Source organism: Lagenorhynchus albirostris, chromosome 10 (genome assembly GCF_949774975.1).
Source record: "Lagenorhynchus albirostris chromosome 10, mLagAlb1.1, whole genome shotgun sequence".
NCBI classification, from domain to species: Eukaryota; Metazoa; Chordata; class Mammalia; order Artiodactyla; family Delphinidae; genus Lagenorhynchus; species Lagenorhynchus albirostris.
This window is the reverse complement of record NC_083104.1, coordinates 94,558,010-94,582,714: the sequence shown is the minus strand read 5'-3', so window position 1 is coordinate 94,582,714 and position 24,705 is coordinate 94,558,010. Positions and strand designations below refer to the sequence as shown.

The window sequence follows — 24,705 nt, the reverse complement described above, 5'->3', positions numbered from 1 at the left end:
TTAGACACATTTTGTTCAGTAATATTTCACTCCAACTGGCATAAAGAGAAAAAAAAATGTAAGGCCTTTATTTAAACCTATTTAGCAAGACAAAGTCTCAGAAAACAGATTTAGATTTCAGAAGATTTAGAAACTCTGCTTAGATTTCAAGAGGTACTGTATCAACAAAAGCCGATTCTGAGTTGTCAACGTAAGGAAGCTGTTTGTCATTCCAGAAATAGACCTTAGAAAGTAACTAGCTTGGTGCTAAGTAGAGAGGAGCAGGGCAAGCTTGGTTACACCCTGCTTCCTGAAGCACCCACCCACCCTGACTCAACTGCTGTACAAGCTGGGAGCTATTTTCAAACAACGCTTTCAAAATGCTGTTCAGAACAAGTTCCTATTGTATAAGCACAGGGGACTATATTCAATAGCCTGTGATCAACCATAACGGAAAGGAATATGAAAAAGAATGTATAACTGAATCGTTTTGCTGTACAGAAATTAACACATTGTAAATCACCTATATACCTCAATAAATAATTTTTTTTTAAAATGCTATTCAGAGTTGAACTCTGTAGTTCTGTGTAATCAGAAGATGCCATTCCACAACACAGCGACTCCAGGTATCTTAAATAAATTTTGCTGGGAAAACAATTACACTTTGAGTACCAAAGTGAGAACCCTATTATCAGTTTAGTAGACCATGTCCCAAAAAAGCCCTCTGGGCAGGCCTGGCAGACTGTCCACAATGTCAGGAATGTTCAGGCGGAGTGGACCGGGGTCCCGCAGTGTTTGTGCCATAAGTCGATGGCCTTGCTCACAATCGCATCCGAGCTGTCCTGGGGGATCTGTAAACAAGCAAACCAATCTCTGAAATGTGTTTCCGACTTCAGTATCTCCCTCATTTTCATTCTGGTACAAATCTCATTTCCACTGGAGTTTTCAGCATTTTTCAGAAAGCGATCGCACAGGAGGCTAGTGCCAGGATCTGTTTCATGCGCCACCTGAGGCCGCAGCAAGGAGCAGTTGTGTCATACCGCCTAGGGTCGAATCCTGCACTGCCCACTACTTGTGGACTCCTGGGCATTATCTGAGCTCCCTGGGTTCAGATCCCCGTCTCTAAAATGAGGCAAATGATAGCCGCAATTCACAGGGCTCTTTACCGGGTTACATGACATAATTCACAAAAAATACTTAGCAGTGGCCCTGGCACTGTGAGCCACTAATTATTACAACGATGACGGTTCTCTGATCCAACATACCTTCACTTAGTACTTATTTACTGGGCCACTGTTCAACTGTTAACATTGACTGATTAAAATATATAGATTTGGGGTCCGGTGAAATTCACTCACACCTAAGTCTCTTTACTTCCACCTCTTCTTGCCTGGTTAAGGGTATTCTAAGATACAAAGACGGGGAAAAACAGATTCATTTTGACCCTTTTCAACATGCTCTAAGTTTACATTTCAGCACATTAACAAATCCAACTGGGACTCTACCAGAGATAGCAACAGAAATGAAAGGACTTACAAAATCCCTCAAAACATCAGGTTTCCTTTTCCAGCAACAAAGATCAGTCACCCTAAAATAAAGATCTCACCTCTTCCTTTTCTTGACAAACATCCTAGGGGTCACATCAGGGGATGAGACTCCAGTCCCAGGCGCATACACTCATGGAGACTTGCTGCTCAGACCACTGACCCCAAAGGACTGCACTACAATGCACAGACCAACTTGAAACTTCCAGGGGAAAATTGTTTCTTATGATGTAAAAGTATACTCTGTCTCTGAAATAATTTAATGCAGTAGAAAAATCTGGCTTGCTAAACTGACTTCCCTTCTAGATTCAAAATTAAAACAAAACAAAGTACACTTACATTTTCCAGAAACTTTGTTATCTTCTCTGCACCGTTCAGTGCCATTACTTTTATTTTAAAGGTTAAGAGAATTTCTACAGCTACAAAAACTAGTATCTTACAGGATCCACTTATGACTTTATCCCAAACCCTGCAAAATAAAGATATAATCAAATTATGAGTTTGACGTTTATGTTTATCTAAACAGCTCAAATTTCAAAATTAAATCAAATTACATTTTCTTTTAAGTACCATCGTCCCTCAGTATCCCCAGGGAATTGGTTCCAGGACTCACTTGCTGTGGATACCAAGATCCGTGGAGGCTCAAGTCCCTTGTGTAAAATGAGGTGGTACAGTCAGCCTTCTATATCTGCAGATTCCACATCCAAGGATTCAACCAACCACAAATTATAAACACAGCACAGGATCAGCTGAATCTGCAGATGCGCATCTGCGGATACAGAGGGCTGAGTTCATGAGCTTCAGAGAAGAGCTATGAAGAAATCATCACCAAGGAAAACAACACAGATCAGCCGTTTGAAATCTATTTCAGACACAATCAGCAGTGGAAGGAAAAAAGGAACCATGGCTAGAAAGTATCAATATTTGCTCTGCTAGGAATTGACCAGTATGCCAATTCCCTAATGTTTCAAAACTGACATTTTCGGGCAGGAAAGTCCTAAACCAAAGCTTAGATTTTACTAACATTTTGTAATGTTCATATAATCATTACATGGTAAGGAACAACAAAAGCAGCAAATGAAATGATAAATTCAATTTCATTTTCCAGTGGTTTAAATTCCTTAATTAAGAAGCCAACGGGAGCCAACTGAATATACTCTAAAATAACTATTCTGATAACTCCTATAAACTCTTACAGTTGGTATTATTCTATACATGCCAAATGCATTGTCTTGTAATGTCCTCTGTACATTTACCTTTCTCCTCAACTGCAAAGTTGTGGATGGGGTGATCCAGGACACCGAAATACCCGTAACACGTCTGAAGTTGATGGAAGAGCTGAGTTTGAGTCTCAAGTCTCTCACTGCCTTCAGCTACTTTAGAAATACACATTTTCTCTAGGACCTGCTCCATTTCTGGAAAAGCCCACATATACTCCTAGAGACTATTTCACACGGGAATATTGAACAGCATCGAACACATTGAGGGCCTTCAATTTCTCTAACTGTATGTTGTAACATTTTTAATATTTATATTAATGAGATATTTCTAATATTTCTAACTTTATATATAATAAGCAGAATCGTGTGTTGTTATGTTAGCTGCTGGAGAAGTCAGCATCAAATTATTGTATTGTTCTAAAGCAAATTCATATTCCAAGATGATCACGTTAAAAAAAAAAAAAAGAACACAGGATTTTTCTGCCTCTGAGCCTGCAGTCCGTATTTGAAAGAAATACTTGCCTCTGTAAGCTGGATTCAGGCAAGCAGCCGGCGAAGCATCTCTTGAACCAGAGATCATAGGGAAGTTTGGACACTGCAGAACTTGTCTTCAGATGACTCAGCAGTCGGCTGTCTTCCAGGTTCAAGTATTGTTCAAAAGCCTTTGGCTAATGATTAAACAGGAAGAGATTACTCAGTTCCTGTGACATAATGTTACCTGATCTTACAGCCTGTGATGGAAAAGCGTACATGCTGAACGCAGGAAATGCTAGAAGACAAAGCTTCAGGCGCATTTAAGTCACTGGTGAAGCAGCAGTTTCCCAGGTCAGAACTAACCAGAGGAACCAAGCGTCCAGGACTAAGGGGTTTCCTGGGACAGTCCCAGGCTAAAAGGAACCGTTAGTCACCCTAGTTAGTCCCAATTGTGCTAGCCAGATTCGACAACCTAAGACAAAAGCCCAAACCAAAACTCAGTTGCTCTGGGGAGCTAAGAAAGGCCCGCGTTCTGGCTGCTCTAGGGCAGCAGGTTATAAGTTCAGGGAAAGGACAAGGCTTAAGACCAAAGAAACAGAGCGGGACTAAAGCGGGGACAGGGAACTAGGAAGAATGGAGATGAAAAGGCCCAGCAGTCACTGATGCCACCTACGCTGACCCACGTGGAGCACACTCTGCACTTGGCAGCTACAACAGGGGTAGCTCTGTCCCCAGCAAGATGTGCACAAGAATTCCGGAGAGGTACAGGAATAACACAGGGGGACAATGCTCCAGGGTTCCGCCTGGCAGCCTCTCCCATGTACGGTTACACAGCAGCCAGCACTAGAAGACTGGGGTGGGAGCTAACAAAGCCGGCTCCCAGACGGGTCTGCTGTATTTACAGGGTTCTCTGGCAAAGCACGGATCCTAAGGTCAAACCCTCAAGTCTGTACTCTCTATCCAGAAGGGCACAACCAGATCCCATATCACCTGGCCAAATGCAATTTTTTTTTAAACTAAATATCTGCACCACTGTACTTCTGCCAAAGAGGCAATTCATAACCTTTACAACATCCACCGTAGCCAGACACTGCTACATATATAGGGAAGGGAGTAAAAAGCAAGATAGCTTTATTACAGTGTGTTATAGTTAGCTCTTTGCAGCTCTCTCAGTCAGGTTGGAAGCTCCTTGAAGGCAGAGATGCTATGATGGGAATAAGCAGAGACGATGGGTACATCCAGGTGGGAATCCTAACCTATATACTTAAGAAGCCAGAAAGAGTTTCCCAGGACAGCTGACGTTTGAGCTGGCCCACGAAGAAGGGATGGGACTTGGCCAGACAAAGAGGGCCACGCATTGATAACTGGTCCAGCTTAAAGGATAAATATCCCTAAATAAAGAGAGCTTCTAAAAAAGGAAAAGGCCAAAACCTCTATAGGAAAAAAATGCACATGGCTCTAACCCATATGAAAAGACGCTCAACCTGGCTATAATAAAAGAAATGCAACCTGAAACTATAGTAAGGTATCCTTTCTCACCGATCATGCTGGCAAGAACACATACCAGGTTGGCGAGGCTATAGGGAAACTGGTGTTCTCATTTGTTGATCATGAGTACGCAAAAGGGTATGAGCTCTACAAAGAGGAATTTGAAAAAAACCTAGCTGAGTAACATATGCCTTTACCCCTTGATCTAGGTCAATTCATTTCTAGGAAATCTATCCCCCACATATACTGGCAAATATACAAAAAGATACATGCACAAAGCTATTCACCTGTTATAACAGCAAGAGACTGGAAACATCTCAATTAGCCAACAATAGAGGATGGGTTGAATAAACTAGGATGGAGTGGTATGCAGCTGTGAAAAGGAATAAGGAATGTCTCTATATACTGCTCATGGCATAATCCCCAGCATATATTAGGTTAAAAAAAAAATAAAGCAGGGTGAAGAAAAACGTGTATCAGATACCACTGCTAAATCTAAGAGGGTGAATATAAATACATATCCATGTGTGCTTTTTTTTTTCTTTTTAGTGGAAGATGACATTTATACTGCCTGAAATTTTTAGGACACAGCAAATAGTAGAAATCGTAGATGTGATGATTTTATTTATATTTTACTGTAAAACATTTAGGTTATTTCCAATATTTCCATGACTCTCATATACTTACTTTTAAGGAAATAAAGCATACCTCAACAGATGGCAAAACCTGGCAAGAGATTTAACCACCTTGAGAGGAATTTATATTAAACTTAAGAAGAGGCTGCTAATAGTGTTCATTAAAAGAAAAAAACCCTCTCTTTAGGACAGCTTTTAAAAATTATATCAATGGCAAGGAAAGAAAACTCACTTACTTTAATGACTAAACACAGTTAAGACTGAGATGGCTTAAAGGCAGTCTGATCTGAAGAGAACAACAGAGACCTTCCATGTCACACCACTGAAGCTGGCCTCTACTCTCCTTGGCAATCAGAGGCCTCATCAAAGAGAATTTCCAAAAGCTTGTATGGAGAGGAAAGCTGTGATGTAATCCTATAGATCAGAACACTACAACATAGAGGCATCATCACCAGAAATATTCTTTTCTTTGGATGTCAAAAGCCCGTCACTGTCTATCATGTGCACATTTCCCCAGGATTATGAAACCACCTATGTTCTGTGATAACACATTTGGTAAAACCACAAAAATTTGAAAAGATGACAGACAAGATTTTAGAAACTAACAAAAAGCTGGGCAGAAGAGATCTAGTATACAACAATAAAAAATTTTAAGGACTAAACAAGGTTTAACTAAAGACAACTTCTTTTAAAACTTGACTTTAAAAGTTTAAGTCACACACAAAAGAAGTTTGTCACTTGATGCCTAAATCAAATAGCAACACAAAGGAAATTTAGCTTTTCTTATACATTCTGAACCTTAAAAAAAAATTGCAACTATAAAAACCTATGTGCTAGGCACTATAATGTACATGCGAAAATAAACCCCCTTTTCTGAAGATGGGGAAATTAAGGTTCAGGGGACATAGGGACATTAAGTATCTTGCCGATTCTAAAATGCATTTCTTTAAAAAAAAAGCTCAAGGCATGTTTGAAAAAGAACAATAAGAGGGAAATTTCCCTACCAGCTATGAAAATATGCTAGGAAGTTAAGGTAAGTCATGGTACTGGCCAGGAAACAGACAAATACCTTGATAGAAAAAAAAAAAAGGAGCCCAGAAAGAGATAAATATATATATAAACCTAGTACATGATAAAGAGGACATTACAAATCTGTAAAGAAAAGAATGAACTGACCAACAGTTTAAGTGGTAGTTCTACTGCTTATTAACTGTGTGGCCTTGGACAAGTTACTTAACTGCTCTGTGCTTCAGTGTCCTCATCTGTAAAAACAGATGTGTTAAGATGAAATAATTTATCAGCAAAGCAAATTTAGTCTTGGTTGGCATGAATCATGTTCTCAAACCGTTGACCAGAGCGAGGAGGAAGAGGGCAGTGGGGTGCTGGCTGAAGCTGTGCTGCAGTTATAACCACAAAAGAAACAGTCACGTCTGCGTCTGATGCCAGTCACAAAGGTAAGTCCTTCGCCAATTAAAGAACTAAATTTTAAAATGTTCAAATATTTTTAAAAGTTAGAAGCTTTTTAAAAACTCGTTTTTAAATCTCGGGATTAGAAAGGGCTTTCTAACTGAGATACAAAACAGCAAAAGAAATACTGATAAATCCAATGGTATCAATTCTTTACATCTTTACACAACAGGGAGAAATATTTTCAGAAAAAACATTTAACTTATTTAACAAAGGATAAATATCCAGCATCCAGCATATAGCAATAACTCTTACCAAAAAAAAGGAAAGACGGAAACAAGATAGAAAGGTAGACAAATATGATGACCAATAAACATACCCAAAGCTGCTTAACTTCACTCAAAAATGAGGCAATGGAAATTAAAATGGGCTACCATTTCACTATCAGATTGGAAAAGTTTTAAGAGAGTGATACTATCAAGTACTGGCAATGGGGTGGAAAACAGGAAATCTCATAAACTGTTGGGGGAAGCAAAACTGGTACAACTTCTGGGTAAGTAACCTGGTAGTTAACAAATTTAAGTATGTCTCTTGCAATTGAGCATCTGTTGTATAGGTAACCCACCCTAGAGACACACGCACACATACACACATGGGAACACATCACGTACACGGAGTGGGACTGTCAGCATGGAGCCTTTACATTGAATTGGGGCAAATTCTTAACAGAAAATACTATGAGAATTTTTTAAAGTGGTTCTAAATGAGCGACTCTCAATCCTAGCCTCATTTCAGAATCACTTGGAGTTTTAAAAAAGTAGAATTCTGGGCCCTCACCCCCCTGAAGATTCTGATTTCATTGGTTTGGTCATTTTTAAGAGCTCACAGGTGGTACTAATAGGAAGTCAGGACTGAAAACTACCTATGTGTATTGACATGGAAAAGCTCCCAGACATTAATTTTTAAAAAGAATTGTAGGGCCGTATGAACAGTATGATAATACTTACATCTTAAAAAAATTATATATATATATGTTATATACATATACACACACACGTGTTCATGGGAATGCACTCGCAACCTCATCCATTCCAATGCACATAGAATAGTCTAGACAAATACACACCAAGCTGAGGACAATGCCCACGTCTTAGAAAGTGGGGGAGGGGAGGCGCTGGTGCAGGTCTGTGACGACACTGGATTCATTTGGATTACTTAATACTTCGAGAATGCATCTGTTACTTATGTTATTAAAAATAATGAATTTTTAAACAAACTATCAAAATGCTACTGCATTTACTCCAATAATAAGAAAAGCGAATCACAGTATGATTCACACCTCTTGATTTAATCAGGCAGCTAACATTTCATTTCCATATGCTCCAATGCCATGCTTTTATTTTATTGAAATTAAGTGAATTAAATTTCAAAATTCTAAAATCAAATTTTACTTAATGCAAGTACATAAAAAACACTCCTGTTCAGTGCCCTGGGAAACGGAGGGCCGAAGAGTCTCGCCGACCACCCTAACGGACACAGCAGGGACGGATCTCCAGGGCTTGGCTGACCTGCGCCCTGCACCTGACCCTGCGTCCTGTACACGGTTACTGCTTTCTACAGAATTTCCAAGTGAAACAATTCAATGACTTAAAAGACTCATTTTTATAAAATGAGGGGAAACACTGGGCAGAGAGAATGGCAAAGGACCCCTGGCTTGTGCTGATGCCAGATTCCCAAGTCAGAGTGTACAGACCACCGGCTGCCTTCCTCACAGAGTCCCGACTCTAATGTGAGATCACAGTGTGCCCGGCTAAAACGAACCGACCACATTTCCCAGGCTCCACTGCAAACTGGGGTGGCCTAGTGACACAGCCCTGCCCGCCAACAGTCATGCAGAAGGCAAGTCTGTTAAAGGGGGACAGGCTGGCCTGGCTTGTCACTTCTCCTCCTTTACTTTCATCTTTGCTTTTCCCTTCCTGCCTAGAACAGGGACGTCATGGCTGTCACTCCAGCATCTGTCATGGGATCACGAGTGGAAGGATCACACCTAAGAAGGCTAGTACAGGAGGACACGAGCCTGGGTCCCTGGCCATACAGTGGCTGTGGCGCCAGCCCTGGGCTGCCTCCCCTCCAGACTTCTGCTTACATGAGAGAAGACAAAGCCTCTTACTTGGGCTTCCCATTCTACACAGCCAAACTTAAACCTTAGTACAGACGGTAATTCTAGCTAAAGTCAGGGGATTCTGGATCAAGATAAGGAATACCATAGAGCGGGGGGTGGGCAAGCTACAGCCTGCAGAGGCCAAATCCGGCCACAACCATGCTTGTATGTATTTTGTGTGACAACAGCAGAGCTGTGTGCTTGCACCAGAGACATACACACCCAGCCCACCAAGCTGGAAATATTTACCATCTGGCCTTTTACAGAAGGTATCTGCTGATTCCCACCACAGAGGGTCCACGCATAATTGTAGCAGCACCATTTCCTGAGGACCCCCATCACCATTGCTCACGCCCACCCCAAAATAGCCATAACATCATCCCTCACCAGCTGGGGTAGAAAATCCCGGTACTTGTTATTCAGTTGGTTCACAAAGCATCGGGTGAGCCAGTAACAGTCAATGCTATCTTCCACCATCTCTTCCATGGCTTTAGCAATGGCAAGAAATACTTCATCTTCTGGCTCCTGCAAGATTAATAATAACTCTCAAGAGGGAGGCAGAAGAGAGAAATACAGAATTCTTTAATAATAATGAAGCCTTGCTCCCTAGATTCTGAAGGACCTGCAATAAATCAAAGTGGGACCAAAAGCTCACAGTCCCTCACTAAAAAGATGACCAAGGGGAGATGAGGAGTAACCAGAGGAATCCGAGTCAGCGCTGCTTCTGAACACTCAGCTTTCAAGCTGAACGTTCAGAGATTTTCCAACTTCTAACATTAAGGCCAAAGAGTCAACACAAACCCTAAGCAAGGGCTGACTCTACACCCAAGAGTATTCTCTGCGCTGGAGGAGAATTCCTTTCAAACAGAAGTGATCAACAGCAAACAACTGGAGACCTTGTCAATAATTTGCAAACATTAAATGACCCCAAAAGGATTAATAAGCATTTTATTTCAAAGCATTCATACATAGCTTTAAATTTTTGTTCTATCTTTAAGCACCTAAAAACCTAAAAATGACCCTAGAGTCAGAATTTTAGGACTTCGAAGAATGGCATTTCTCAAACCCTGTGTCAATACTCAGAGCATGAAAGCAAACCCTCAAGTAAGTTTTGAAAGAAATCTCATAAAAACTGGAATCCACTTGAAAAACCTGTTTTCTAACACCATATCTTACACCAAAAGCTTTACATTTTCATCTAGGATTTAACAGCTGAAGGGTTTTAAACATTGAAAAGAAACTAAAAAGTTTCCTTCTACTCCCCTAAGAAGTCCCAAGTTAAAACCAAAATACCTATTTTAACAGAAGTATTGCATTTTAGGCCTCCTATCCACTTATGAACATTCTACCAAATGTCAGGAACAGCAGAAAGTCTCCTTTCGTGGACTCCCACCCAGCCCTGGCGCTGTGCTGGGTGCTCCTGAACCTGGCATCTCAGCGCTGCTCCCAGTTACTCTGAGACACAGCCAAGAGGACGAGCGCCCTCCAGCTGAAGGCAGCTTCTATGTACCCAGCCCTGTGCCGAGCACTGTCACACAAGTCTCATTAAAAGATAAGGAAAATACAGCTTCTAGGGCTTGGTGACCAAGGAGGCTTGAGCCCAGAACAAAACTTGGACAGCACGTCAGCCTGAGGCCACGGTACAGGTGCCTGGACCTCCAGCCTGGAAAGCTGAACAGGGATGAGGTGGAAACGATAACCTACCATCTAGATCTCTTGAGCTAATGGATAATCTAACCTAACTTCATATACAGTTTAGGAACTTGTGTAGTACTATCAGCTAACTGCATTCTGCCGATGGGAAATAAAATTTAAAGTTTGAGGGTTCCAACTATTTTCAGGAATGTTCTCTCTTGATAAACTTCATCAAAGTGGACGACCTAAGCTTTGCCCACGGGACCCAAAGCAGCCTCAAAAAGAAAGCACAAGTCGAAGTCCAAACTGCTGTGCTAGCACACTGCAATCTTCAACAGCCACCAAAAAAATTACAAAACAGCACAGTTTGCAGGCAAATCCCTCTTCCGAACAATTCACTGTTTTAGCCAAAAGTTAAAATGCTTAGAGTGAACTGCAAGTTGTATTAAAATAGCCAAAGCCCAAGAGCTATAGTCATTACTTTGCCTGCCCTCCTCCACTCCCCCTCTCTTCCCTTTATAAACAATAAGCAGTCCAAGAAACTAGAGTGAGCAGTTTGTCAAAGGTGAAATCTATAAAGCAGGCTGGAGCCTGTGGGCCTGAGGCCAAGGAGGGGTCAGGGCCAAGGAGGCAGCCAGTGACTACAAGGCCTGTGTGGCCTGCAGGCCAGGGCCAGAGAGGTGGCCGCCGTGTTGGTCACAGACAGAGGAACGAGCAAAGAAATAAATACAAATAAGAAGAGGCTTCCATTAGCCTCACTGTCACTGCCAGAGAAGAAAGTTGCAAATATAAAAAGGGTGAGGGCTAAAATGAACTTGTGATATTAGAAAGGAATTGGCACTTCTGGCATTAACTCAGGGTCTTCAATATAGAAATAAATAGATATATAAACATATAGGTGTGTGTATATTTCCTAGCTGTCTGCCGAGAGGGCCTAGAGGCAATGACACACCAGGGACAATGAATATACCTAGCACCCTGTTCTTGGTTTCTAACTATAGTACTCCAAAAAAAAAAAGCCTGATTCCAAGCCTGGGGTAGGGAAAGTACAAAATGAGCCTGGAATATCTTTTTGTGCTAGAAAGTATGAAAGTGCTCAAAATGATGGGAGCTTGTCAAAAAGACACAGAAGTCAGAGGGCTTCCCTGGTGGCACAGTGGTTGAGAGTCCTCCTGCCGATGCAGGGGACACGGGTTCGTGCCCCGGTCCGGGAAGATCCCACGTGCTGCGGAGCGGCTGGGCCCGTGAGCCATGGCCACTGAGCCTGCGTGTCCGGAGCCTGTGCTCCGCAACAGGAGAGGCCACAACAGTGGGAGGCCCGCGTACTGCAAAAAAATAAAAAATAAAAGACAAAGAAGTCAGCTTGAAGGGGCTCCCGCTGGCTAAATATGGGACAATTTTAACATCAAAATAATGGTAGTAATGAATTATAGGCCATTGAATAAAAGAGGAATCTATAAATTCATACTGATATACATAAATGAGGGAGAAGGGAAAACTCTTCCTTACAGAAAAGTCAATGAATAAATGCAGAAGGAACGAAGGAGTTAGGAGATCACCATTTGGCAATCAGCACAGTAAAAATTGTTTCAGGCCAGAGTCAGTGGATTGATAATTACATAGTTTCAAAGTACCTCCCCACAAGTTACTTATTAATTACAAAGGGAAAACAGCAACCTCACCTTGAAGAAACCTGGCAGACACCACCTTAACCAAGTGATCAAAGTTAGCAGCAAGAGTAATAAGTATCATATTTCTGTGGAATTCCTGCCAGAAACGCATAACTAGATTTTAAGCATGAGTAAACACACAAACCCAAATTGAGAAATGTTCTACTGGCCAGTACTCTTCAAAACTGTCAGTCATGAAAGACAGAGGAAGACTGAGGGACTGTTCCAGATTAAAGGCAACTAAGACATGGTAAACGTAATGCATGATCCCAGATTGGATCCTGGACCAGAAAAAGAACATCGGTGGGACAGTCAGTAAAATTTCAATAACACCTACAGATTAGTTCATGGTATTGTATCACTGCTAATTTTCTGGTTTTGATAAGTAACCAGAGTATAATTAAGATGTAACATCTGAGGATGCTAGGTGAAGGTATATGGGAACACTTAACTCTTTATGCAACTTTTTTCTACTATCTTAAAATGAAGAATTAAAACAGAAAAAAAAATTTTTAAATCGTCAACAAATGGTAAAACTAGTAGTTGAAAGTTTGATAAGTTCTGAACCACAACTTTTATTGTTTAGATAAAGGGCATTATTGGGACAATCGGTCAGACAGGAATGGAGTCTGAAGATTAGATGTTAATACTGTATGAATGTCAACTTCTTGGTGTTGATGACAGAACTATGGTCACCTAGGGGAGTGTTCTCATCTTTAGCAAGGATACACTGCAGGAATCTGAAGGAATGGGATGCCGCATCTACGTCTTATTATCAAGTGGTTTGGAAAAAAAATATGTATACATATATAGGAAAAATAACAAAGCAAACATGGTAAAGTGTTAATGACTAGGGAACCGGGATAGAGGGTATATGGGATTTCTTGATAGTATTCTTGCAACTTTTCTGTAACTTTGAAATTACTTCAAAACAAAATTTTAAAACATCAGGGAGATTGGGTCAAAATGTACAGGGCTATGAATGTCTGGGAAAGATGTGTTGCTTTTATTCTACAAAGAGGAGCCATTGAAAGTTCCTAAGGTGAAACATAACACAAACAAAGGCTGGCAGACGGAGCAGGTCTAAAGCTGAACCAAGGGCCAGACAAAAGCACCACTGACCAGTGCAAAGGAGGGGCTTCGAGGCAACTTCCCAGACTCCAGCCGATGCATGTAGAGATAGACTTCAACCTGAGGGGTGGCATCACTGATGAAGCGAATGACTTCCAGGGCGTGAAGGACATCAGAGTACTGCTCCTTGCGATACATCATCACCTGGGCATGGGACTCATGGTGTGGAGGCAAGATGCCTATAGAGACCCAGGTCAGGGGGGAAAAAAAAAAGGGCAAAATACTGAGGCACCAATCCAAATTCCTCTTCTATGGAAGAGAATCCTGTGCGAAGCTGCCTACCACAATTAGACTAGAACTCACACAAATATTTAGTTACCGTATAGATTATCTTTTAGAAATTCACACTATAAATCAAATTTTAAATACTATCCATATTCGAATGGCAATTACATCATTGATATTAAAGAGAAATGACACATCATAAAGCCTTTGAATAAATGTGCCACATAAATTCAAGATAAATCACACCAATTACAATAATGATGTCATTCAAGTTTACGGTTGTCAGCCTCGGGCCACCCTTAGCTGCTAAAGGCCTATCTCCAGTTGCTGTGCTTGGCCCCTAATATGGAATTGTTCCCATCCCCCAACCTCCACAATTCATATGTTGAAGCCCTAACCCCCAATGTGACTATATTTGGCAACAGGGCCTTTAGGAGGTAATTAAGGTTAAAAGAAGTCATAAGGTGGGGCCCTAATCCAACAGGGCTAGTGCCCTTGTAAGAAAAGGAGGAGCCACCAGAGCTGGTGTGGTTTCTCTCTCTGCTGTGTGAGGACACAGCACACCAGGAGGTGATGCTTTACCAGGAACAAAATCGGCCAGCACCTTGATCTTGGACTTCCCAGCCTCCAGAACTGGGAGGATATAAATTGTTATTTAAGCCACCCAGTCTGTGGTATTGTGTTAAGGGAGTTGTAGCTGACAACACAGCCCCCTTCATCTTAGAACCACCACCAAGTGGTCAAATCCTTTTCTTCCCCAACAACTAAAACTTGCTCAAAGTCCTAAAGTCTCTTTAGAAGGAAAAAAAATCTCTAATTTTCACTACCAAAGTGACCTTATATTACATTTCAATGCCATTTTATGCTCATTAATATATTTAAACATGATGTCTACTCATTAGACTTTGGGACAAGAACCACATTTTTTTAAATACAAACAAATGGCATGGAGAAAACACACTGGAAAGAGCATTGGATGGGCCTTCAGTCAACTAGTCCCAGAGATGTTAACACCAAGATGCTCACAAATGTCTCTCTGGGGACTTGTTTCCTTATCTTCCAGAGGCAGGAAATGGCATGGGTAAGCATTTCACCAAATGTTCTCGGCAGAACATGACCCCCAAGGGTCTTCATGAGAAAAAGAGTACCAGGGTCAAATAGATTTGGGGAGTGGTGACAATGAAATTAAGGCTTTAAGTTTTGCTATAAAGAAAAACATCTTCCATTTATTTACCCCAGCCTCATTAAACTTCATGAAACTGTATCGTAGCCCAAGCTCCAGAGTCAAAGTTCCTGGGTCTGAAGTCTAGCTCTACAGTTAACCAGCAGGGTGACCCTCAGCAACTTGATCTTCCTGTGCCTTAGCTTCTCCATCTGAAGAATGGGAAGAATAATACCCATCTCACACAACTGGAATGCTGACTAAACAAATTAACATACATAAAACACTAAAAGTACATGGCACACACTAAGCTAGTGTAAGTGTTATTAGCTAGTACACTTGACTATGGCTTTCTCTTTGGTGCAAACTACCACAGATCCAGTATTCTAAAGAACATTCTGGGAAACGTAACTTGGATGAGCTCTGAAGACTAACACGGTGGGAGGTTAATGTTGGAACCAAACTCCCAACATAGCGTGGCAGCTCTAAATCTCGAGTGCCTTTTTAAAAAATTTTAAATTAATTTTTGGCTGCCTTGGGTCTTCATTGCTGTGCGTGGGCTTTCTCTAGTTGTGGTGAGCGAGGTCTACTCTTCATTGTGGTGGGCGGGCTTCTCATTGCAGTGGCTTCTCGTTGCAGAGCACGGGCTCTAGGCACACGGGCTTCAGTAGCTGTGGCACACGGGCTCAGCAGTTGTGGCGCACGGGCTTAGTTGCCCTGAAGCATGTGGGATCCTTCCAGACCAGGGCTCAAACCCGTGTCCCCTGCATTGGCAGGCGGATTCTTAACCACTGCGTCACCAGGGAAGTCCCTCGAGTGCCTTTAACAGCAAAAACAAGGGAGACTCACCTGATAAAGCAAGCCACGAAGAAGGGAGGTGATGGACAGCCTGACAGGCCTTGGCGCTCAGCTGCAAAGGACAACTGTCCATCTCATACTAACCCACTGGCATTATCAGTTAATAAGACACACAGTCTTTCTCAGCAGATACAAATATGATCGACATTCCCACCTAAAAGGCACCCCTGGAAGGCAATTTACTTTGATGGGCACTGGAAACACTAAGATTTTTTAAATGCTCAGGGAAAAACTGAGGTCGTTTTCACACACTCTCTATATTTTAACCGCACGGTGACCTATTAGAAAAGTAAGTGTACAAAGGCTGGCAAGAGGCACAACAAAAAAGGCAAAGCACAGTGCTTTCTAGCACGGCTTGCATGCCCTCGCTGGCTCCACATTACACAATCAGATTCGGGACTCCAGATTTTTCAGGTCCTGAAAATATAGTACATCTTGGAAAGAAAACAAGGTCTAGAAATCTAGCCTAACTTCAAATGGGCTCTACAAACCTGAGCTCAAATCCTAGCTCTGCCACTCACAGGCTATAAGGCTTCAGGCAAGTTATTTCGCTTCAGTCTTTTTTCCCCATCGGTAAAATTGCAACATTGATACCTGCCTCACAAGGGAATTCTAGGATCATCCTAACTTCTGTTTTTTTTAAACAAAGAAAAGGAGGGTAGTAATGGATGGGTATTTTCTACATCAGCAGGCTCAGCAATAACAGAAAAAATAAATCCTTAGCTCAAAAGGCATACTGCCAGTCACTTGGGGCACCTAATACACGTTTTCTTCCACAGAAACTGAGCGAGACTGTTTTCCCTTCTCCTTCAGCCACTCTTCACTGTAAGTTATTCATTTGTGCTTCTAGGAAGTAAAAACTCTTCAATTCCTTTTTTGATTCTGACAGCACTCCTTAGGAAGTTATACCTCTACAGCTGGGAGTCACAGACTAACAAATCAAGAGCTAAACCCTAGGAGTTAATTTAGCTCAATATCCTCATTTTACAGATGAAACAAAAAAAGGAAAAAAAAAAAAAAAAAAGAGGCCTACTGGCATCTTCTGGAAGGTTACTAAGCTGACAGTAAAGCCCAGACCAGTTCGCCTTTCTCCCGGCCCAATGCTCTTCCCACACCTTGTCTCAGGAAGGTGCATCACTGTCTCTTCTAATGTCACCGGACACTCAAGAGTGACACGCAGTGGACTGCCTCTGAAGGTCACCTTCTTCCAGGCTTCCAAAGTGAGTGGTGATTCAGGGTCCCGAGGTTAGACCCAGTACCCAGTAAAAGGCCTAAAGAAATCCTTTTTCTGACTGATAAGATGCCAATGATCCCATCATTCAATATTTTTGAAGACAAAGTTTCCAAATCTTGGAAATCATACCTAGAAGCACCTTCCAGACCAATGCACGGTACATGGATGGGAGCGGGAACCTCTGACTAAAAGTACAAAGTTTCTCAATATCTAGAGGAAGAAAAAGAAAAAAAAAAAGATTAGATGCTTTTCATGCTGATCACAATAGGTAAAGATGCATTTCATGTCTGAAAACCAAAAGTATAGTAAGACATCTCTTCGGAGGCAGGCTGCTATATAATCAGCAAATCTAGGAAAGGTAACAGTAGACTGACTTCCAGCCCAGGTGTTCCAACTAGCTATGTATTTTTTTTTTCCAACTAGCTATTTAAAAACAATTCATGTTTCACGGTGTAGGAGATGCATTTTGCATATATTACTACATTCACTATAACATCAGCAGTAGTTACTATTTATAGAACTTATTTCATTTATCCACATCGCAAGCCTATTGGGTAGTTATTGTTTCAAAGATGCAGAAACTGAAGCTCAGAGCAGTTTGTGACTTTAAGTTTACATCGTCGGTGAGTGGCACAGTCAGCCTGCAAATCCCCACATTCACCAGTAAGCCACATTCAACCATCTTGGGCCTCAGTTTCCCTACTTGTCAAGTGAGAATTAGAATACTTAAAATACAGACTGCCTAGTGAGGATCAAAGGTCAGGTGGGAAATGTTTTTGAAACTTTAAAACACTCTATGCATTTAAACTACTGTTTTTAACTATGGCTCAGTTTATTCTATAGCAATAGAACAGGCCTTATTATGACTGGTTTAGAATAAAAATGTCAATATATAATGCAGTTTCAGTATTTCCATAAAAGAAAATCATGGCAAGGGTTGCTGCAAATTTACCCAGAAGCTATGATGACACCTCTGAAAATTGAGAAAAGAAAATACATGGGTCTAATAAGAGAAAAAAATATTACTGACTACTAAAGAGGCCTTTCAAAAAGGTCTGGCTCTGACTCAGTGAAATATAAACTTGAAAAATCCTTAACTTCTCCCAAAATATACCATTCTGCTGCCATCCTATCATTAAAAAAATACGGCAGGTAACCAATACCTCTGGACATCTTTAAAGGTAACATTTAATTTCAGAAGATCTGGGAATGACTGAGAACCAATAAGGTAAATTTAACTTATCAAACTCACCCAGACAGTCATCTTTTAGGAGAATTTCTAATGATTTCTTTTCTTCCACTCCACGAAACCCCACTTTTTCATAATATACCGAACGGAAGTTTCTCTGGGAGTCCTCAGTCATGTTTCATTCTTGGAGACAGAATAGGGAGCAGAAAAGAGTGAGCCTAAAAACAAATGAAGAATTGATGAAAAATTGAATGATTTTCTCCAACTTTTCCATGAATCTGATACACTATGATAAATGGCCTGCCCTTGCATAGGACTCAGTATTAAACCTTCCCTTTTACACACCCTAACATCACCTCACCTTTGCACCTTGGCCAAAAACTAAGATATAAAACAAAAGTCCTCTGAGCTGCTGTAACAGATGGCACAAGGTTCATGCCTTAGCACTATTAGGAGAGAACCTAGCACAATGGTATATTCTGCAGCTGTTACACACGTTCAAAGAAAAAAGTTACTGAAATAGGAAGACAGACAAAATGTCATGCAAAAGGGATTACCAAATATACATGATGACTGTTTAAAAAAATTTTTTCTAATTAAGAGTATTCCGAAATGTTAACAATGGTTATCTTTAGGCAGGATTCCAGATAATTTTAATTTTCTTTCTTTGGCTTAGCTGTCTTTTCTAAAATAGGCATTTTGTAAAACAAAAAACTAAGTTATAAAAAGTAAAAAAAAAAAACCCACAAACCCAAGTTCCTCACTTAGTTTTCCTTTAAACACAATTCTATCAAATGTAATTGTCAATTCAAAACCCACAACAGATTAAACATTAAATTATAAACCAGAAGAGGGGCAGGAATGTAGTCGGTTGACAAGTGATATCACAGAGTTGGAGACAAAATAATGACTTAGAATCTGGCATCAGAACTCAAAAAGTTCGCTGGTCTCTCTGGTTCTTTCACAATAACCTTCAGTAGGACTGAAGGCAAGTCGTCAGGAAAAGGTCAAATTAGGTCTGTGTTTTAAGAACAGAATGGATGTAATGCATTTTCCAAAAAATATACCACTGCCTGCCCCAAACGCTTAAAGCGTCGGTGCAGAGTATAACCCTCAGGTTTTAGAAATTCCGAGATGTCCCCAGGGGCTAGGGGAGGGTTTAGTTCTAGACAGCCAAGGTGTTCCTTATTAACAAGATCCGCACTGAGACGCTTCGGGCACAGGAAAGAATAGAATTCGTTTAGATTGAGGAATTCTACAGGGTACTGAGCTCTTAGGACCAAACGTTTTTTAAAAGCAGGATTCCAAAGCATTAAAACACTAAATAAGGTGGGATTTATTTAAAAGCAGCATCCAAACAGCTGCAAGGCGATTCGGTGGCTGCCATCTAAGGACACCATCCTCTGACTGCAATGCAACAGCAAACGCGTCCTCCGGGAGAAAATAAAGTAAGTTTCCTTGCTGCCCAGCAGCGCCCACCTGACGGGAAAAGTAAACACACCCTGATCCAAGACCCCAGGTCCCACTCTCCCTATTATGCTTCACCTCTAGTAGTGAAAACCACACCCGGGTTCAGACTAAGCGCTCCAGGGAGGCAGCGGGAACCTGACCCGGTGCGCTGACCTGCCGACCGCCCAGGGCCCGCCGGGCGGAGGGAGACGGCTGAACACCCGCGCCCAGGAGATAATACCCAGCAGCCACGGCGTCCGCCGGACGTGACGTCAGCTCCGCTCCACGGGGCGGTGCCGAGAGTGCGCGTGCGCCGAGAGCCTGCGCGGAAGCTCCACCCCCCACCCCACCCCACGCAGTGGGGTTGGAGACTCTGCAACCCAGACACGTGAAGTAACGGGATGCAAGTCAATCTAGCATCTCAAGCTCCCCGCCCATTTCCCGCACCCGTCTCCCTGCTCCCCCTACTCATTCCTGGTCTGGAGAATCTCGCGACTACCTTACTCCCGCTGTCCCGGGCGGCGAGTGCCCGGGATGCTCTCCCCAACCCTACCCTGGAGGTGATCGGAGACCCCAGGATGGTGCTCCTTAATCTGTCTGTGGCAGACCCCTGCTTTGTTTTTATTTCCTTTTTCCTGGTCTGTGGAAATAAATGACCAACCAAATGAGAAGTGTAAAGCAACTTATTGAGAATTTGCTGTACGAGAGAGTCAGCCCCACTATCACTTCTATTTGGGCAGAAACTCAAAGGCAGGCAGAGGAGGGGAAAGGTTGATAGTGGAAAAAAAAGGGAAGGTTTCAGGTGTGCCCTCGTGGGAGGCTGTTGGCATAGGGAAGCTGCAGGTAGAGGAAAAGCCAGGTATCCTATGTGATCCGTAAGCCACATCTGGCTTTCTCTGGCTGGTCCTAAGTTGAAAAGCAGAGATACAAAGTAGGGAAGCTGTAAGTTACTAATCAAGTCCAGGCCAGTTGCTACAGTAGTTATTGTTCCACTTCCTGGGTTGTTTCTACAGCTAGCAGTCAGGCTGGCTTCCTAGGCTGGTTTTTGTGGATAAGGGGTTGTTTTTCTAGGCAGGTTGTGGGTCCGTTTTATTTTCATATATGGTCGACTACTGTCTGTATATTCAGCCTCTCAGTTAAAACACTATAAATTCTTTGAAAACTGAAGTTTAAAAACAAGGTATACAAGCCCCAAGTGTTTAGACTCAGCAGACAAAATTACTCTTTAAAATAGCTATTAAAGTTTATAAACACTTTCTCTGCTTACCTTGTCACAGACCAGCACTGGTCTCAGGGACAGCCCTCCAAGCAGCACCAGATGAGTGGGTTTTAAACCAGTTGGGTTTGCGAGGAACTGTTACCGAGCCAGGTTTCTTTTGTCCAATGCATAGCAAGCCAAACGCTGAGACACCAAGGTTTGCAGCAAAGAGAGGGAGAACCGTCTCAAAGCGGCTTCCCTGAAAGAGGCTTGGGATACTTATGGGCTAAAAAAGAAGCAGGAAGATCAGAGTCATGGGAAAGGTAATTGGGAAAAGGTGTGGGAAGGTCATTCTACACAGGTGTAACTAAGCTACAGGCCTTCGCACGTTCAAAAGATCACCAAGCAGAAACTCACGCATGCCCAGTTGGAGGGTCGGTGGTCCCATCTAGTCTTAACCAGCTCAGCTCAAACTAGACACAGCTGATTCCAAGTTCCTGCAAAACAACTCGGGCAAACATCTTACTGTTACCAAAAGCGAGTCCCTGTGCCCAACGCACAGCGAGCCCAGCAATACAGAAATGTCAGAGTTTGAAGCAGAGAAAGGTTTATTGCAGGGCCATGCAAGGAGACAGGTGGTTTAAAAACCCCTTTTACAGGAAAGGTGAGGGAGGGCTGTGGTTAGTTGTTGAAAACTTCTTGGAGTCCGATCCTTTGTTCTTGCAGCTGTCCATGTAGATCAGGTCATGGTCAGGTCACAATGTTCCTGTAAACCTCCATCAAAACAAATGTTATTCTCTGTTCTACAACTTTTTATCTAAAGGTGTAATACTCCTAAAGGTAACAAATCCCGTAAGCAAAGTAACATCAGTACCCCTCATTTTACTTGGTCAAAGTCCTAAGGCTCAACTTTCGTCCTCTGAGGCCCAGGTCCTAAGAAGAGGGGGTCGCTGTGTGGGCCTGGTACCCGGGCCGGGTGCATTCGTCCAGCACCCGGGTGTGGGTCCTCTGGCCTTCATCCAGACTCAGCTGAAGAGGCAGGTCTCAGCTGGCAGCGCCTTCGGGGCCGGGTCCCCAGACCCAGCCCCGCCATCATCACTGAGGGAGCCAGGCACCCAGCACCCAGCCGTCCCTCAGGCTCCTCACGCCCCCCAAGCAGAGTTGGGTCCCACAGACTGTGACCCAGGGTGACCGCCACCACCAGGACCACTGCGATGCTGACCGTCAGCAGAGCGGGACCACTGACAGTCATGCACTAAGGCCTTGCCCTTGCACTGATGGCTGTGCACCCGCCCCATCCCCGTTACTTTATAGCTTAGGCCACGGGCCACCTGGAGGACATGCAGCCTTAAAACGACCTTGATGAGTAAAGGCAGGTGAAATGGATTTGACCCATGGTCTCAGTACCACCTAAAGAGAAGTCAGTTCAGTGATGGGAGCGGCTTCCCTAAGAGCCCAAATGTGTACAGAGCAGACCACACAGGGGCCAAGCTCTAGAGAGACTCTTAGAAATCAACAACACCAAAGTCAGTCCAGTTACGGTGTCAGTAGGTTTGTGGTGTAACGGCTACACGGAACTTTAAGAAAGAAGCGCGTGATGGTTGAAGGCAAACACCTGTGCTTCTCTCCCCGACCCCGCAAACACCATCTTTAGCTCTTCAGCACTGGGGTTCTAAGCCTTGCTTAGGCAGTGTTTCTTCACATTAGCAAGTAGAGTTTTTCAAGTTTTAGCTTTCAAGAATTCCATTTACTTCATCTAAACTTTGGACCGGTCACTAAGTTTTACAATCTTCTTTTTCTTACCTTTACAGTAGAACTAATAGTGGTGATGATCTCACAGAGGTATTGGAAGGATGAAGTGAGAAAATGTGTAAAGTTCTTGGCGATGCCTGGCACCTGACACAGTGAGGTTATGTGTGAATTGGCTGCTATTAGCTAAATGGTGACAGAACGTGGTTGCCTTTAACTGTCATTCACTGTGCTTTTTGATGAGCTGACAGACAATATTTGGAAGCTTCTACGGGAAATAAGTCTCTTGGAGACGATTCTTAACACTGCAGCCAGAGTGACCATTTAAAAATGTCCTTCCTCTGCTCAAACTCCTGCAGTGGCTCCCCATTTCACCCAGAGTAAAAACCAGTGTCTGCATCGAGTGCCTCCTCTTACCTTATCAAATACCAGGGTCCTTCTCATGTCTGTCCTCCGCGCCTGAAATGCTGTTTCCCCAGAGAACCACGTGGCCTATTCCCTCACCTCAATTTTGAACAAATGTTCCCTCCAAAGTCCTATTCCAAGCACCTTACCTAAAACGGCAAACCCATTACCTGAATCTCAACCTACCCATACTCACCTCCACTTTTCCTTTCTTCCACAGCGCTTATCATAATCTTAGCAGGCAATAAAATTTTGTGAAACTGAATGGAAATAAGAATTTTAAACGTCACAGGTGCCCCTTGTTTGAATGTATCCCTTGCTACCTTCACCCCTTAACGCCCTGCAACCTGACTATCCTCTGGTGGTTAATTATTCTCACTAAAATTATGGGAATAACTGCCCTGCTAGTCAACTCACTTTCAAGATGGAAAGGGACTCAAAGGTCAGCCCGTTCCATTCGATGTGATGGGGCTGAGAGCTAGATTTCAGGGTATGAAAACAGCACAAAGTGTTTAGGAATGGCATCACATCTTTTTAAATTCACCTGTGGTAGGATAGCAATTATCAAATACCAGAAACCTCTGCCGCCCGCCCCTCTTTTTTTAAGAGATAAGGCAATGGAGACCCAGTGAGGTTACAGCTCTAAGGCAACTGTCTTCATTTTGAGCAGCAAGCAAAATTAACATAGTAAAAAAAATCCATTAAAACATGATTGGGGGAATATATAAATTCAGGTGACTGACATATAAAATCATACCTCCAAAACATCTGAAGAGGGACAAATCCCGGAGGCTCCTTCATTTCGGTCATTTGGTGGAGAACTTGTTCAGCAGGTCTGAGTTGGCTAATCATAGGCAGACACCAGGTGCAGGCCCCCAGAGTCTCCCCTTTCTGACCAGGGAGCTTCACTTAGTGTCATAGCAGATCTGTGCTTCACCCAACCCCATCACTGTAAATATGTGAAAAATTAAGGGGAAGGGGCTCCCCTTGATTGTGATGTTTGTCTGCAGTGCATGGACCCTCTATGCCCTGCCTAAGCTGTGGAAGAGAATCGAAGGATTGCATACGCTCCGCTATTTTCTACTTGTAAATCTTCCCTCTAATGAAGCCTACTTTATACTTGCATCATTTGGCACTAGTGGTGTGTTTTCATGACCCTTTTTCAGGATACATGATTGTACACAGAGCTGTCCTGTTAGAGGGAGGAAATATTACTTTACCTGTCAAAACTGGTAGGATATGTATTACGTGGACGTGATTATGGCCTTCCAATACTGTCCTGGTATATGGAAACCTCTGGTCAGAGTTCAGAGGTTGCCTCGTGCACGTGGGGTCATTTAGCTAATAATGAATCCATTAGCCACCGTTAATTATTTGACCTTTGCCCTGTTTTATATTTTGCGTGAATCTTTGGCCCTTTTAGTGTCAAGATGGCAGGTAAAGTCATCAAAGTTAAAATGAAAACTCCATTTCAGTTTCAGTGAAACTAGAAAAAAATATAAAGTAGCTGAAGAATTTCCAGAGGCAGTAGAGAGCAAGCAGGGCACATGTAGGAGAAAGTAGAGAGAGACCCCAAAGCGGCAGACCTCAGAGCCAGCAAAACACATCTCCCAAAGGCATTCTTATCAGGAACAGATGTGAGAATTTGCCAAATGCTTTTTCTGCATGGAGATAACCACGTGGTTTTTCATAAGTACTTTGTTAATATGGTGAATTACACGGATTGATTTTCAAAGGTAAACAAATTATGCATTCCTGGGATAAACATCACTTGATCATGATGTATTACCGTTTTTATATATTGTTGGATTTGATTTACTAGAACTTTGTTTATAAATTTTGCATCTATTTTCATGAGGGATGATGTTCTTTAGTGTTCTTTTTCCTGTAAA

At 42.4% G+C, this 24,705-nt stretch overlaps 1 protein-coding gene across 5 annotated transcripts; it reads right to left on the bottom strand.

Annotated features, from left to right (window-relative positions):
• Nucleotides 1-48: 48 nt before the first annotated feature.
• TBC1D7 (TBC1 domain family member 7) lies at nucleotides 49-19,716 on the bottom strand. Of its 5 annotated transcripts, none has more exons than XM_060163673.1 (8): nucleotides 19,636-19,716; nucleotides 18,076-18,230; nucleotides 16,953-17,033; nucleotides 13,336-13,523; nucleotides 9,296-9,433; nucleotides 3,266-3,411; nucleotides 1,863-1,992; nucleotides 49-830 (listed from the first exon to the last, which is right to left on the bottom strand). In XM_060163673.1, exons 2-8 carry the CDS (start codon nucleotides 18,185-18,187, stop codon nucleotides 744-746), a joined length of 882 nt encoding a protein of 293 aa, XP_060019656.1. In that variant the 5' UTR covers nucleotides 18,188-18,230; nucleotides 19,636-19,716; the 3' UTR covers nucleotides 49-743. The 5 variants fall into 5 exon arrangements, with proteins under 5 accessions (XP_060019656.1, XP_060019654.1, XP_060019655.1 ...); XM_060163671.1 differs by having other exon boundaries at nucleotides 19,558-19,715; XM_060163672.1 differs by having other exon boundaries at nucleotides 18,076-18,195; nucleotides 19,558-19,715.
• Between the last annotated feature and the right edge of the window lie 4,989 nt (nucleotides 19,717-24,705).

What these genes read in the sequence shown, in the direction of transcription:
- TBC1D7 (XM_060163673.1), bottom strand. Translation starts at nt 18,187, where the DNA reads ATGACTGAGGACTCCCAGAGAAACTTCCGTTCGGTATATTATGAAAAA. An exon ending in CCTAAAAGATGACTGTCTGG is followed by an intron (nt 17,034 to 18,075) that starts GTGAGTTTGATA and finishes TTCTTCCTCTAG; the next exon opens with ATATTGAGAAACTTTGTACT. An exon ending in GAAGCCCCTCCTTTGCACTG is followed by an intron (nt 9,434 to 13,335) that starts GTCAGTGGTGCT and finishes TTAATCTTGCAG; the next exon opens with GAGCCAGAAGATGAAGTATT.